Source organism: Euphorbia lathyris, chromosome 2 (genome assembly GCF_963576675.1).
Source record: "Euphorbia lathyris chromosome 2, ddEupLath1.1, whole genome shotgun sequence".
NCBI lineage: Eukaryota > Viridiplantae > Streptophyta > Magnoliopsida > Malpighiales > Euphorbiaceae > Euphorbia > Euphorbia lathyris.
In genome coordinates, this window is record NC_088911.1 from 118,561,441 (window position 1) to 118,575,195 (window position 13,755).

At 31.8% G+C, this 13,755-nt stretch overlaps 1 protein-coding gene across 1 annotated transcript; it reads left to right on the forward strand.

Moving 5' to 3' along the window:
• Window positions 1-7,735: 7,735 nt before the first annotated feature.
• On the forward strand, window positions 7,736-8,560 carry LOC136216566 (early light-induced protein 1, chloroplastic-like). Its single transcript, XM_066003110.1, has 2 exons — window positions 7,736-7,964; window positions 8,061-8,560. The coding sequence occupies exons 1-2, from the start codon at window positions 7,818-7,820 to the stop codon at window positions 8,424-8,426; spliced, it is 513 nt and encodes a 170-aa protein (XP_065859182.1). The 5' UTR covers window positions 7,736-7,817; the 3' UTR covers window positions 8,427-8,560.
• The last annotated feature ends 5,195 nt before the right edge of the window (window positions 8,561-13,755 follow it).

Here is a 13,755-nt window from a genome sequence, read left to right on the forward strand (position 1 = left end):
GAGAAACTTGATAACTTGATCTTCATCATCAAAGTTCTTGATTCTTTTAACTGCATCACAACTGCAAAGTCTGGCAGCTTCACAGGAACACTTTGGAACAGGCCTCAAGAATGACAACTCCTCCCATAACTTCTTGAGTTTACTATAGTAAATGAACACAGAACTATCTCCCTGCGTTAAATTGCTGATTTCTCTCTTGATTTGGTACAGCAAAGGACCATTACTTTCCCCAAAATGCTGCTCAATTTGAAGCCATATGCCTCTAGCAGTTGTGGCATACATGAATGTTTCAACAAGCTCTTTAGAAATTGCATTTAACAACCAAGATCTGACTAAACTATCAAGGCGTTTCCATTTTGCATACTCAGTACTAGTCTTATCAGCAGGTATGTGATTTTCAGCATCAGTAGAAATAAAATCAATCTTCTCTTTGACTTCAAGAGCAAGAATCATACCTCTACGCCATGACAAGTAATTAGTAGCAGTTAACTGAGAACTAACCAGTAAAGATCCTGGATTCTCCATACCAGCGAACATCATCCCACTGTGATTCATCATGATTTCTTCAATCTCGTCGGAACTGAGATTATCTTCCTCACTCCGATTTACTTCTTCCGATTCTCTATCGATTTTTGTATTTCGATTTCGAGAATGTTGACTGCTTCTTCTCTCCTTCTCTGTAGATCGTAAGGCGTGAGCATAGCTTTTATACGCCATTGATGCGGATCGAAAATGAGCTCTGATACCATCTAAACATTGTGAATTATGGAGAGAAAATAAGAGAAAGAAGAATCAAGAAATGTATTATTCCATTGAATGAAAACTGATTACAGAGAGTGTTCTTATACAAGCTAGAAATGCCTAACCAACTAATCTAATTTCCCCGCCTGGAGTTGTTAGTCAGTTATGCTGAGCTGGCATTCTTTGTTGACTGCTTTGACTGAGTCTTCAGCATGTGTTGCTCACGTGCAACTTAATTCAATATATATCATCCTCGACGTCGACCATAAATAAAATATCATCTGCTGATCACCCTATATATATTCTCCCTCGTCTCTTCATAATTAGTATCTCAAATTTCAAAGTGTTAAGCTTTTAGTTTACTTCACATTCTTAATTGCTTTCACAACTTACTATAAACTCAGAAAGTGATATACAATGGCCGGAGCTACGAAAACAATCCTGAGCAGCCCAGTTATGCGTACCGTATCTAACAGAGCCAGTGCTAGTCAGTTCCTTGCACCCCCTTCCAGACACAGAATCGTTAGATTTTCCAACACTTCTGTCAGATGCATGGCTAAGGTAACACTTTGAGCTTAATCATATTACAATTTGAATAATCTAATTATACCTAATGTTTACATCATTTGAGATTTAATTAATTAAATTTTATATGCAGAATCAGAAGCCATTGGAATCTGTTGCTACACCACCCAAATTGAAATCTTGTCCTACAAAGTTCACAGACATATTGGCATTTAGTGGGCCAGCTCCGGAGAGGATCAACGACAGATTGGCTATGATAGGCTTTGTAGCTGCTGTTGCCGTTGAACTAGCCAACGGTCATGATTTATTGAGTCAAGTATCGGATGGTAGAATCACATGGTTCGTTGGATCAAGTGTGTTGCTCTCACTTGCTTCTTTAATACCATTGTTGAAAGGAGTAAGTGTTGAATCTAAATCAGATGGGTTCATGACTTCTGATGCTGAGCTTTGGAATGGGAGGATTGCCATGTTGGGACTTGTTGCTTTGGCATTTACAGAATATGTAAAGGGTGGTGCTTTTATCTGATTTCACTTTTGTATATACAAGAATATAGTTCGATACCAATTTAAAACTTTCAAATGCATCAATTCACAATAGTATAATAGTTGATACCTATGTAAACATTATTCGTAAATTTACGTGAAGTGACAAAATTTTGCATCCAAAATTAGAATAAGTGGCAAGGGAATAAATAAGAAGAGAAAAGTAAAAAAAAAAAAAAAAAAAACCCTGATTTCACCGATTTACTACTAAAAATGGGTATTTATTTACAAAAAAATCGGCATTTAAATCATAATATTAACATATTTGTTTATCTATTAATATGTCACGCTGTTAAAAGTTAATATTTTATTGTACATGTCATTAAAAATTAATACCTTTAGTTAAACCACACGAGTATTTTGTATACTTTTCCCTAATAAGAATTATTATGCAATCAAATATTTTCATCTATTATAATGAGTGCAGAGTAATTTAATGAGAGGGACTTGATCAATAGCAAACTAGCCAGAGACTCATGGTACTACAACAAATCATATCTTTAATAGGGGGAAATTAGTTGGGGAAGTTAATTGCCCGCTAGAGTTATCACATGTGTGGAGTAAATCATTTTCTCCTCAAATAATAAATTTTAATGGAAAATTTAATTTTTGCCACATAAACAACTGGTGAATCAATGATTTCACACAGGTAATATAATTTATGGTGGGAAGTTTTTATTTGGCCACAAAATAAGGTCTAACCTTTGAAATTTTTAATTTTGTCACAGGAACACATTTAGCGACGAAAATGAATAAAATCCTCACAAAAAAATGAAATAATTGCACCATTTTTTGGCGCTAAGAAATGTCATACAATTCTTACTCTAAGGAATCAATTGCACCAAACTGTTTAAGCTAGTAATTAAAGCCTAACAGTAAATTTTATTATTATCTCCAACAAGAACAACAACCCTCTAAAACCATTACTAAAACAAAAATATGATTGCTATGGGTTATAAATGAAATTGGAGTGATATGGTCTCTCCGGTTGAAAGTAGCATCATCTCAGCTCTTTCATGGTTTCTTAAATCATGCTCTTTTTGTGAACGTAAATCAAAATTGAGTTGTACCAGTTCTCTTTCATAATAATGAAAGAATCAACTATCTCTCAACCATCTGGTTCTGTTTCCTTTCTAGTGCTGTAATTTTATAGAGTTTCCACAAATTAGTGGTTGATCGAGTTTTTCTCGTCCGAAATTAGAGAAGTAGGTTCTTTAGCAATTTCGGGAATGGTTTCTCTTATAGATCGTTGAAGTGGGTCCTTTTTTCCCTCCATTCAAATGGTGGATGTAGAAGGGGGGCGCAGAGGGGCCGTTGCCTCATGCCCTGAAAATTTTAAAGAACCTATATGGGCTAAATGTGTCATGTAGGTAAAAATAGGTTAAATGTGTTACAATTGTTGAGTTTAGGGATTGAAAGGTTCGCCATTATGTATAGGGAGCTAAGTGACAAAAACGGACAAATTGAGAGAGCTAAGGAGGTATTAAGCCAAAATAAAATAGTTAAACAAGAATAAAATATAAAATATAAAAATCTGAACATCATAAATTGTTTTTTGATCGAATTCTATAATTACGTCATAAGCGGAATAGTATTCCATCTGAAATTCCGTCAGTAAGTTGACGAAATGTATTACCGTTAAAATATAGCATCAGAAGCAACGGTGAGAATGTTGCAACCATAATATTGACAGAATTTTTATTCATTAGAAAAGCGTCATAGTTGACGGAATTTTGACAGAATTCTGTCAAATTTTATGGCGGAACTTCCGTCCCAAATTCCATCATTCTCTAGTAGTGATGGGGCAAACAAGATGGAAAGGACATCGTTAGAACCAACCCAGTCGGGAGAGGTGGGCCGAGCAAACAGTAAGAGTGTTGCAAGAAGATACAAGAAGTTTTAGTACGAATGGCACAAATCAATTCTTAAGTCCGATAAGATTACACATCTAAAATAAATAAAATAAGAAAGGCTAAACATTAATTGTAATTATTTATTTTTGTTTTGGTGGAAAACATTGGAGGCAAAAAAAATTGAGAAATTATTGATAATATGAGTTTTATGAATTTTCATAAAATTTGATATTTTTTATTATTTTTGAGAGAAAATATATTTTTAATTTAGTACATTGAATTAATCTATTTTAGGTTATTAGTGACACAAAAATTAATGAGTTACATTGTTGTAGTAATAAAAAAAAGGGTAAATTCTAAAAAAAACTCATGTGGTTTCTTGGATTTAAAAAAAAACTCTAAGGTTTTTACAAAAAAAAGACCGTGTTATACGCCGTTACACGAATTACGGAAAATGACTTACCACCGTTAGATTTAATGACGTGGCAAATGGTAAAATTGTCTGAATTAGTTATTTCGTTATGCTAACGCTCTATCCTGGGCAATATATATTGTTCTTGCATTGGTCAGTTACTATGTGTTATATTAATTAATTTCACTGAGTCTACAATTCCATTATTTCATAAGTATGGTGTCCATCTTTTTTGTGCAGCATTTTCTCTCTGAGATGTTCTTGTTTGATCCAAGTCATGTCCAATTTTTGCAAATTTCCTTGGTTAGCAGTCTATGTTTATGATGCTATGAATAGGTTTCAAACTGATGACTATCTGCCTACTCTACATTTATGATCAGCATATGGCGTAACTGCAAATGCCAAAAGAGTGATTTGATGTGTGCATATGCAATTACAATTATATAGACATAACATTGAGAGCATATATTTATTGTGATTTGGCTCAGTTTTCCATTTGTTTTGTGCTTGGTTTGGTTCTCGATACTGAACAAAAGACATAATCTATAGGTACGATGTACAAATGTACTTTCAGCATGGATGGGTATTCGTCCATTGGCAATGGATCCATCAGCGAAGAACATTGAGAGCATCTCTAAAGATCATGTTGTATGTGAAGATTTTCCGGGTTTGATCACAATCACGGATGGAAAATGGACTACCTACCGAAGGTAATTTTTAATATAGTGGCCTAATTCTTTAGTTGGTCAGTTGTGATAAGTGATAAAAAGAGGTTCCCTAAAGTGGTTTTATGTCCAATCTGTTTTTCACTATTAGGTAGGCTAGATATCCTTTCCGCCACTTTACTTGGTTGAGAGCTACATATGTTAGAATATTTGTGATCCCTTATTATTATGCCTCCAAATTTATTTATACAGAGAGTCCTCTAATTCATGTTTCATTAATTGTTGTTGTTGTAATATCATTGTTGATGCTATTTATGCTAGCTTAAAAATTTAAGAGAAATATTGTACAAAATTAGAGCCCATTGTAGCCCCCCATTAGATGGTGATAGTTAAACTTTCTCGTGCTGATCTGTTTATGTTTGTTTGTTCAGTACTATCAGAAATTGATAAATTGCTCTAAATTTGAAAGCTTTGGATCACTACGAAGTTTACAAAGAGAAGTAACTGAAGAAGAATTTGCATCAACAAGGAGGAGAAGCAAGTAGATGATGTATTATTTTGTTATTGTAGATACATGATAAATAATAATTAAATTATTTTAAATAATTATTGATATATTTGTTTGGATAATTATTAATAATATTCTGATTTATAGTTTATATTGATTATCTAGCTACATTCAAATTTATTTTTTTATATATAATTTAACCTCATTGAAAATGTGTCAAAAAAAGTCATTTGTCTCGTGAGCTTTTTGGTCGCTTCAAGACGCTTATTTATAAAAATGATGTTATATCAGGGACATAATAATATGAAAGCGTCACAATCTAAAGACGATATTTTAACTCTGAAATGTCGTTATATTTGGGACATAATTGATTTTTATGTAGCCAAATGTAGACTTTTTTTTCTAAATGTCGTTAATTTGGAGACACAATCTAATTAAAGTGTCGTGGTATTTAAGACGCTATTAATAGTTTCTGAAGCGAAATGACGACATAACAAATATTATGTGTCGTTCATTTTGCGACGTTTTTATTAAGGCGTAGTGGAAATTTCTGAAATTAAAATAAAATTAAAAAAATAAAATCACGACATTAAAAATGTAAGCGTTGGAAGCATGATGACGCTTCTATGCAATGTCGTCGGACTGAATTTACCCACACAACGTCTTATGTGTCATTAAAATTAACGACACGCGATTTAATGAAGCTTGTGATGACACTTTGAAAAGCGTGGGTAAGCATTTAAAGACATAAAAAAAGCGTCGTTAAACCTTAAAATTTAGTGTCGTAATAGACCCTTTTTTTGAAGTGTCATCTTTCTTCCTGATTCCAAAACCTTTCTAGCTACAGAAATGCCTTATTTCAGATTTTTCCTCGTCTCAAGGATAGTCTCCTTTCTCGCACCATCGAAATTAACGAACTCATCACTATCCAAAAAGAAAGCGAAAACCAATGTGAAAGCGTCTTGGTAAGATATTATGTGGCTAAGCTTTGGCTCAGTTCTTGAGTCTGGCATCTTCGTTGTCACTCCTCAAGAAGCTCAAGCCTCAATTTGATGTTGGTCCAATTATAGTTCTCTCATATGCTTTTCAAGACTCTCCGCATTGGTTTCAGTTTTTTGGTACACTGAATTTGCATTAGAAATTCATGTTGCAGAGGTGGCAAAATAATAAAGAACTAAAAGGAATCAACTTAATAAAGTAACAGTATATTAGTAATTTATTATGTTTTAAACATTGAAAAAACTAAAATATAGACGGAAGGACCAAGTATTTAACGGTAATAAAAGTTAGGGATTTTATAATTTATTATTGTAAATATGAATACTAAACAATGTGTTAAGTAAAATAGAGACTAATAAATTATTTAGCGTTAAAAAATTCATTAAACTTATCATAATTTTTTTTATTAAAGTACAACAATAGCAACATTTATACTTTTGTTGCATTATGTAGTTTTTTTCTTTTTTATAACAATTTAAACAAATTGTTACATTAACTCACTGAAAAGCAACTTGTCGAACAACAATTGATATATCACTTTGCTAAATTGAACCATAATGCAACAAAAAAAAAATACAATATTAATACTTTTTTTTTAAATGAACCAAACTAAAACCATCTAGTGCAACAACAACTTATAAACAACAAATTTAAATTGAGTTCGATTAGGGGTTTATGGTGTAGTGGGATGCGTCTCTTCGCTATCATACAATCATACAATAAGAAAGGGAGAAAAATGAGAGCATGAATCTAATGAAAGAGGATGAAGTGATCATTCGACAAAGAATCAGAAGTTTCAGGACTGTGTCGAGAAACATGAGGGGTGGAAAAAATAAGGCGAAGGGAGAAACTTTTCCTTTGTCCATAATAAAAATTTGTGCCCCTCTGATTTGTTAGCGAACATATGCCATAATTTTTTTTATCTTTTTTTCTTGTACTCTTGCTTTGTGTGTTCTATTTCTTGTAAGTTGTGGTTTTATAGAACTTTTTGCCTTAGGGTTTTATAGGTATAATTTCTTTTCTTCATAGATAATTATATAATTTATCAATAAAATTGTCAGAATTCTCATTGAGAACAATTATAAGGTTCTTAAATCTGGAGATTTTATACAATTTTTTTCAAGTTTAACTTGATCTTTAGTACATAGAGTTAAAATTATCACTATTTCTTTCTTGCAATACAGCCGACTCCACGTCGTTTAAACCCTGATAACAGTAGAAATCTGGCGTGGAATGAAGACCATGGTAAAATTTTACGTTCTTAATTTGCCAAGTGGGCTACGTATCCACCTACGGCAAGTAAAGTATCCACGTCAACAGCTTCCCCATATGTGTGGAAAATCAGGCCCACGTCTTCCATTCAATGATTCAAAACTTTTAATAAAACATAACATCGACGTGGACACCATAAATAAAATAACATCTTCTCTCTCATCACCCTATATATTCTCCCTCACTTCTTCATAATTAGTATCTCAAATTAGAAATTGCAAAGCTTTAAGCTTATTACATCATATTACTTGCATCCACAATTGACTTGTAGAGTCTGAATTTCCGCAACTTACAATACAATGGCCGTAGTAGCAACATCAAGTATTCTTAGCAGCCCAATGATGCGTACATTATCTAGCAGAGCCTGTGTTAGTCCTCAATTCCTCGCAGCCCCTTCCAGACACAGAAGTGTTAGGTTTTCTACTTCTGTTAAATGCATGTCTCAGGTAACCTTTTGAGCTCTATCATATTTCAATTTCATTATCAAATTATTTCAAAAAGTTACATTATTTGAGATTTAATTAATTATATTTGATATGCAGGAGAATAAAAATGACATCCAGAAGAAGCAGAAGTTTTCAGACATATTGGCATTTAGCGGGCCAGCTCCGGAAAGGATCAACGGCAGATTAGCTATGATAGGCTTTGTAGCTGCTGTGGCTGTTGAGCTAGCCAATGGTCATGATTTGTTGAGTCAAGTATCAGATGGTGGAGTCACATGGTTCGTAGGATCAAGTGTGTTGCTCTCACTTGCATCTTTGATACCATTGTTGAAAGGAGTGAGTGTTGAATCTAAATCAGATGGGTTCATGACTTCTGATGCTGAGCTTTGGAATGGGAGGATTGCTATGTTGGGACTTGTTGCTTTGGCATTTACAGAGTATGTCAAGGGTGGAGCTTTCATCTGATTTCAGCTTTGTAAATTGAATATGACCCAGTATTATCATTTCATGTAATCTCCATTTTATTATTTTTCGAGTGTATGAGAATACATGTAACCATTATTCTTAAATTTATGTGAAATAACCAAATTTTGCATCCATGTTTACATCTTTCATGAGCATAACCATTCAATGCACGATTGCACAAGCAAAAAAAAAAAAAAAAAAACAGTTTGTATAGTTTGAAATAATTGGTAATTTCTCTTCTAATCCTTGAAACTAACGAAATAATGAACAATTTTCTTTATTTATTGAATTAAATTCTGAATTTTTTGAGATTTGGAAAGTAATTCAACAAACAAGTTTAGTTGCATAGCAATTATTGGCAACACTAGAAATTCCAAAATCCTTTTAGTTGTTTTTTAGTTGTTTCTTAAGTTAAAATCAGAGAAGAATCAGATTTAAAAATCAACTTCATCCTCCTTTTCAGTGTTAGTAAGTATAACAATACTTACTGAGTGAATATGAAAAATATTGTTGGAGATATTATATATTAAATAGTCGCCTTAATTCACTAAGAGTCGATTGTTTATATTATTTTTAGAGAGTGAATTAAGACTTTCTTGGAGATGTTCTTGGTTGGAAGCGGTGTATGTTCATCCGCATGAAAAAATATGTTTTTGTTCAATTTTTGGCTTTGATGTACAAGTTTTACAGTGAAACCTAGGGAAAGAATAAGTAGGAGAATATGAAGGCAAAGAGAGATGGAATTTGAAGAGAGAAAATGAAGGATCTAAAGAATCGGAGAGAGAAATTTAGTGGTAAGGAGTGTGGAATTACAAGAAAAGAGAAAGGATGAAGGAAATGGTATGATGGTATGATGGTAATTCCTATGCTTTGAAAAGGTTGAAAAAATGTGGCGTGACAGGTCTGACCAGTCATTTTTCGGTTATGTACACTTTAGTGAGAGATCATCCATAAAGTGGTGATTATGATGTTTCAAACGTAGGAATTTGATTTTTTTTTTCATGGAAAAGAGATATAATAGCAAAACAAATTTAGCATCCATCATGCTAAAACTTTGTGATTTTGGTATGTTGGGTAACATTTTTACACTTTTTCATTTTTAGCTATAAATTATTTATAATTTTCACATAATTTAATTTAGAAATTAAGTTATTTCAGTCTCAAAAGTAAGAATTTGAATTTGTTTTATATATAAAAAAGACATGTAATAAATTCTAAAAAAAAGATATAGTAAAAAGAGAAATTTACAAGGAGATATATTTTTCAAAAATTATTTACAACTATATCAAATGATTATTTAAATGATGTCAAACTAAGAATTGAGAATTATAAATTATGAGTCTATAATATATTTTTTAGGGTTACAATTTATAAATTAGGGTCTACAATTTACAAATGAGAGTGTAAAATCATATTTGTTTTGTGAAATATAAAAAATAATAACATATTAAAAGAATTAAATTTTATAATATATATATAGGGGAGAGATCAGGTGTGACACATCTCTTATGTTGTGATAAGCCTTATTGTGTGACAGGGACCAATTTTGTAATTAACCAAAAGGAGGTGGCAAATTTGTAAATAAAAAGAAAGAGAAAATTGTTTTATTTTTTTTCTTTAAAATGCATTTTCCCGACTTTTCCAACCTCGTTTTTAAAAAAAATTTATACCGTTGGACTCGTCTTAATTAAACGGTCATTTTAAGATCCATGAAGCTCAAGTAAAAAAAATTCCGGTAAACGGAATCTGGGTGGGCGTTTTCAGGCAAGTAAAAATGTGTCCAGAAAATTCTCAAAAAATTCCAGAACATGTAAAACATTATTCTAAGAAACTTTAATTCTTAGGTCGAAGTGAGATTGCTTATGTTTTAGTCCCAATAAAACTTTTTCCTTAATTTTATCCATTTTACATGCTTCAACAATTTGTTGGGTAAAAACTATAATGAATCTCGCTTTGAGCCAAGAATTAAAGTTTCTTAAAATAATGTTTTACATGTTTTGTAATTTTTTGATAATTTTCTGGATAAATTTTTTGTCCTACTTACGTTGTTTCAAATCAATGTACCATTTGTTCCAACATAATACCTATATTGTTCCAACAGAAAATTGTTTTATTTCTTTTCTTTAAAATACATTTTTCTGACATTTCTAACCTCGTTTTTCAAAAAAATTTATACTATTAGACTCGTCTAAATTAGACAGTCATTTTAAGATCCCTGAAGCTCAAGTAAAAAAAATTCCGGTGAACGGAATCCGAGTGGGGTTTTTCTGGCAAGAAAAAACGTGCCCAGAAAATTCTAAAAAAAATTCAAAAAATGTAAAACATTATTCTAAAAAACTTTAATTCTTGGGTCGAAGCGGGATTTCTTACGGTTTAGTCCCAATAAAACTTGTTCCTTAATTTTATCCATTTTACATGCTTCAACAATTTATTGGGTCAAAACTGTAAGGAATTTCACTTTGAGCCAAGAATTAAAGTTTCTTAAAATGATGTTTTACATGTTTTTGAATTTTTTGATAATTTTCTGGGTACTTTTTTTTTCCTACTTACATTGTTCCAAATCAGTGTACCATTTGTTCCAAATCAGTGTACTATTTGTTCCAACATAATACTTGCATTGTTCCAATAGAAAAATGTTTTATTTCTTTTCTTTAAAATATATTTTTCCGACATTTCTAACCTTGTTTTTCAAAAAATTTTATACTATTAGACTCGTCTAAATTAGACGGTCATTTTAAAATCCCTGAAGCTCAAGTAAAAAAAATTCCGGTGAACGGAATCCGGGTTGGCGTTTTCTGGCGAGAAACAAAGTGCCCAGAAAATTCTCAAAAAATTTCAAAAAATGTAAAACATTATTCTAAGAAACTTTAATTCTTGGGTCGAAGCGGGATTTCTTACGGTATAGTCCCAACAAATTGTTGAAGCATGTAAAATGGATAAAATTAAGGAAAAAGTTTTATTGGGACTAAACCGTAAGAAATCCTATTTCGACCCAAGAATTAAGGTTCTTAGAATAATGTTTTACATTTTCTGGAATTTTTTGAGAATTTTCTGGACACTTTTTTCTCGCCGGAAAACGTCCACCCGGATTCCGTTCACCGGAGTTTTTTTTTACTTGAGCTTCAGGAATCTTAAAATGACCATCTAATTTAGACGAGTCTAATAGTATAAAAATTTTCGAAAAACGATATTAGAGATGTCAGGAAAATGTATTTTAAAGAAAAGAAATAAAACAATTTTCTCTATCATCTCTTTCATTTTATTTACCAATTTGCCACATTGCCCTTTTTAACTATCATCAAAACTACGTAGTTTTGTTATGTCACACAATAAGCTCCTTATCACAACTTAAGTACTTGTCACGCTGGATCTCACCCATATATATATATATATGTAATTGTAATTTTTATATTCAATGTGATTTTTATGTAACCAATCTTAATAAAAATAAGTTTAAGAGTGTTATGTTAATAAAAAGCCTATTGGAAAAAAATAAAGTTTAGTGACCATTACAAAAACTTTTTTTTTAGGAGAAAGATACATAGATTGGAGGATAAAGGATTTTATTCCCTTCATGAAATGCTAGTTAATTAAGTTAAAATAGTTTTGAGTTTAGCTATAATTCAGACTGTTGATTAAATACCGACATTTATAAAAGTATATCATTTGAAACTAATTTATTATCAAATGTGAAATTGAAATAGTATTGGGACAAAATGATTAGGGAAAAGCTATCCGGATAGAATTTATCCGGATAGAAGGGATAGAAAAAAAAATCCTACCAAAATGCCCTTTTGAAATATTTTTATTTTGTTTATTTTTATATTCTATTAATGATTCAATACTACTAGTACATTAAATACTATTTTAGTTTGTGAGTTCCCATGACTATAAATATATAAACGAAAATCTAATTTTATTTTATGAAGGGTAATTATGATATTTTAACTCATTCTATTCATTCTATCTCCATTTTTTCTATCCATTTAGCAGTGTCCAAATGATTATACAAGACAAATTATGAACGCTTTTCCTCAGAAAGTCCCAAACCAATCACCAGAGGACAAAAATAATCAGTCCGGGCTGTTGTAACAACATTTAACTAATTAACATAAATTGGTAAAATGGTGGCAGAATTGGAACCTCCAACAACGCTAACCACAAATGGCACTCATGGCAAGTAAAGTTACCACGTGAACCACTTTCCCATATGTGTGGACATTTATTAGGCCCACGTCTTCCCTTTCTAAACTTTTCATTACTAACATATATCATCCTCGACGTCGACCATAAGCAAAATATCATCTGCTCATCACCATATATATATATATATATATATATATATATATATATATTCTCCCTCGTCTCTTCATAATTAGTATCTCAAATTGCAAAGTGTTAAGCTTTTAGTTTACTTTACATTCTTCATTGCTTTCACAACTTATTATTAAAACTAGAAAGTGATATACAATGGCCGGAGCTACCACAACAATCTTGAGCAGTCCAGTTATGCGTACATTATCTAACAGAGCCAGTGTTAGTCAGTTCCTTGCAGCCCCTTCCAGACACAGAATCGTTAGGTTTTCGACTTCTGTTAGATGCATGGCTAAGGTAACACTTTTAACTTTATCATATTTCAATTTCATAATCTAATTATTCCAAAAGTTTACATCATTTGAGATTTAATTAATTAAATTTGATATGCAGAAGCAGAAGCCATTAGAATCTGTTGCCACATCATTTGAGATTTTTTTTTTTTTGCTAATTTTGCAAAACATATATCCTTTTTGCAAAAGAAAAAATATCACATTTTTCTACTTGATCTATCAAACAACACGAATTTTTTTGTATACTTTTCTCTGATGAGAATTATTATGCAATCAAATATTTACATCTATAATAAGTGCAGAGTAATTCAATGACAGACTTGTTGGAAATTTTGAATAAAATTATATATTAATTTAAATACCAACAAACATCTCCTTTCGTGAACAGTCGTGTCCGTCGTGAACAGTCATGTCTGTCCGTGTACAGTTGTGTTCGTTCGTGAAAAGACATATCCTTTCAAGTTCTATTAATATAGAATGGATTGTCAAGTTCACAGATGTTGAAAAAGCTGTTGTTGAAGTTTTTCAAATACACATTGTTCTTGTTTTCCTACTCCGGTGATAACTAGGCTACACACGGTTTGAGTTCGATTGCGTAATCTGTTGTATCCTGGGAGACGATCGTCAATAGCGACGACATCTGTTTTAAGGAAACTGCTAATACAGGCCTCAGATTTGTCCATCTCTTCTCTTTTAATTTTCAGTTTTACTGTTAGTATATT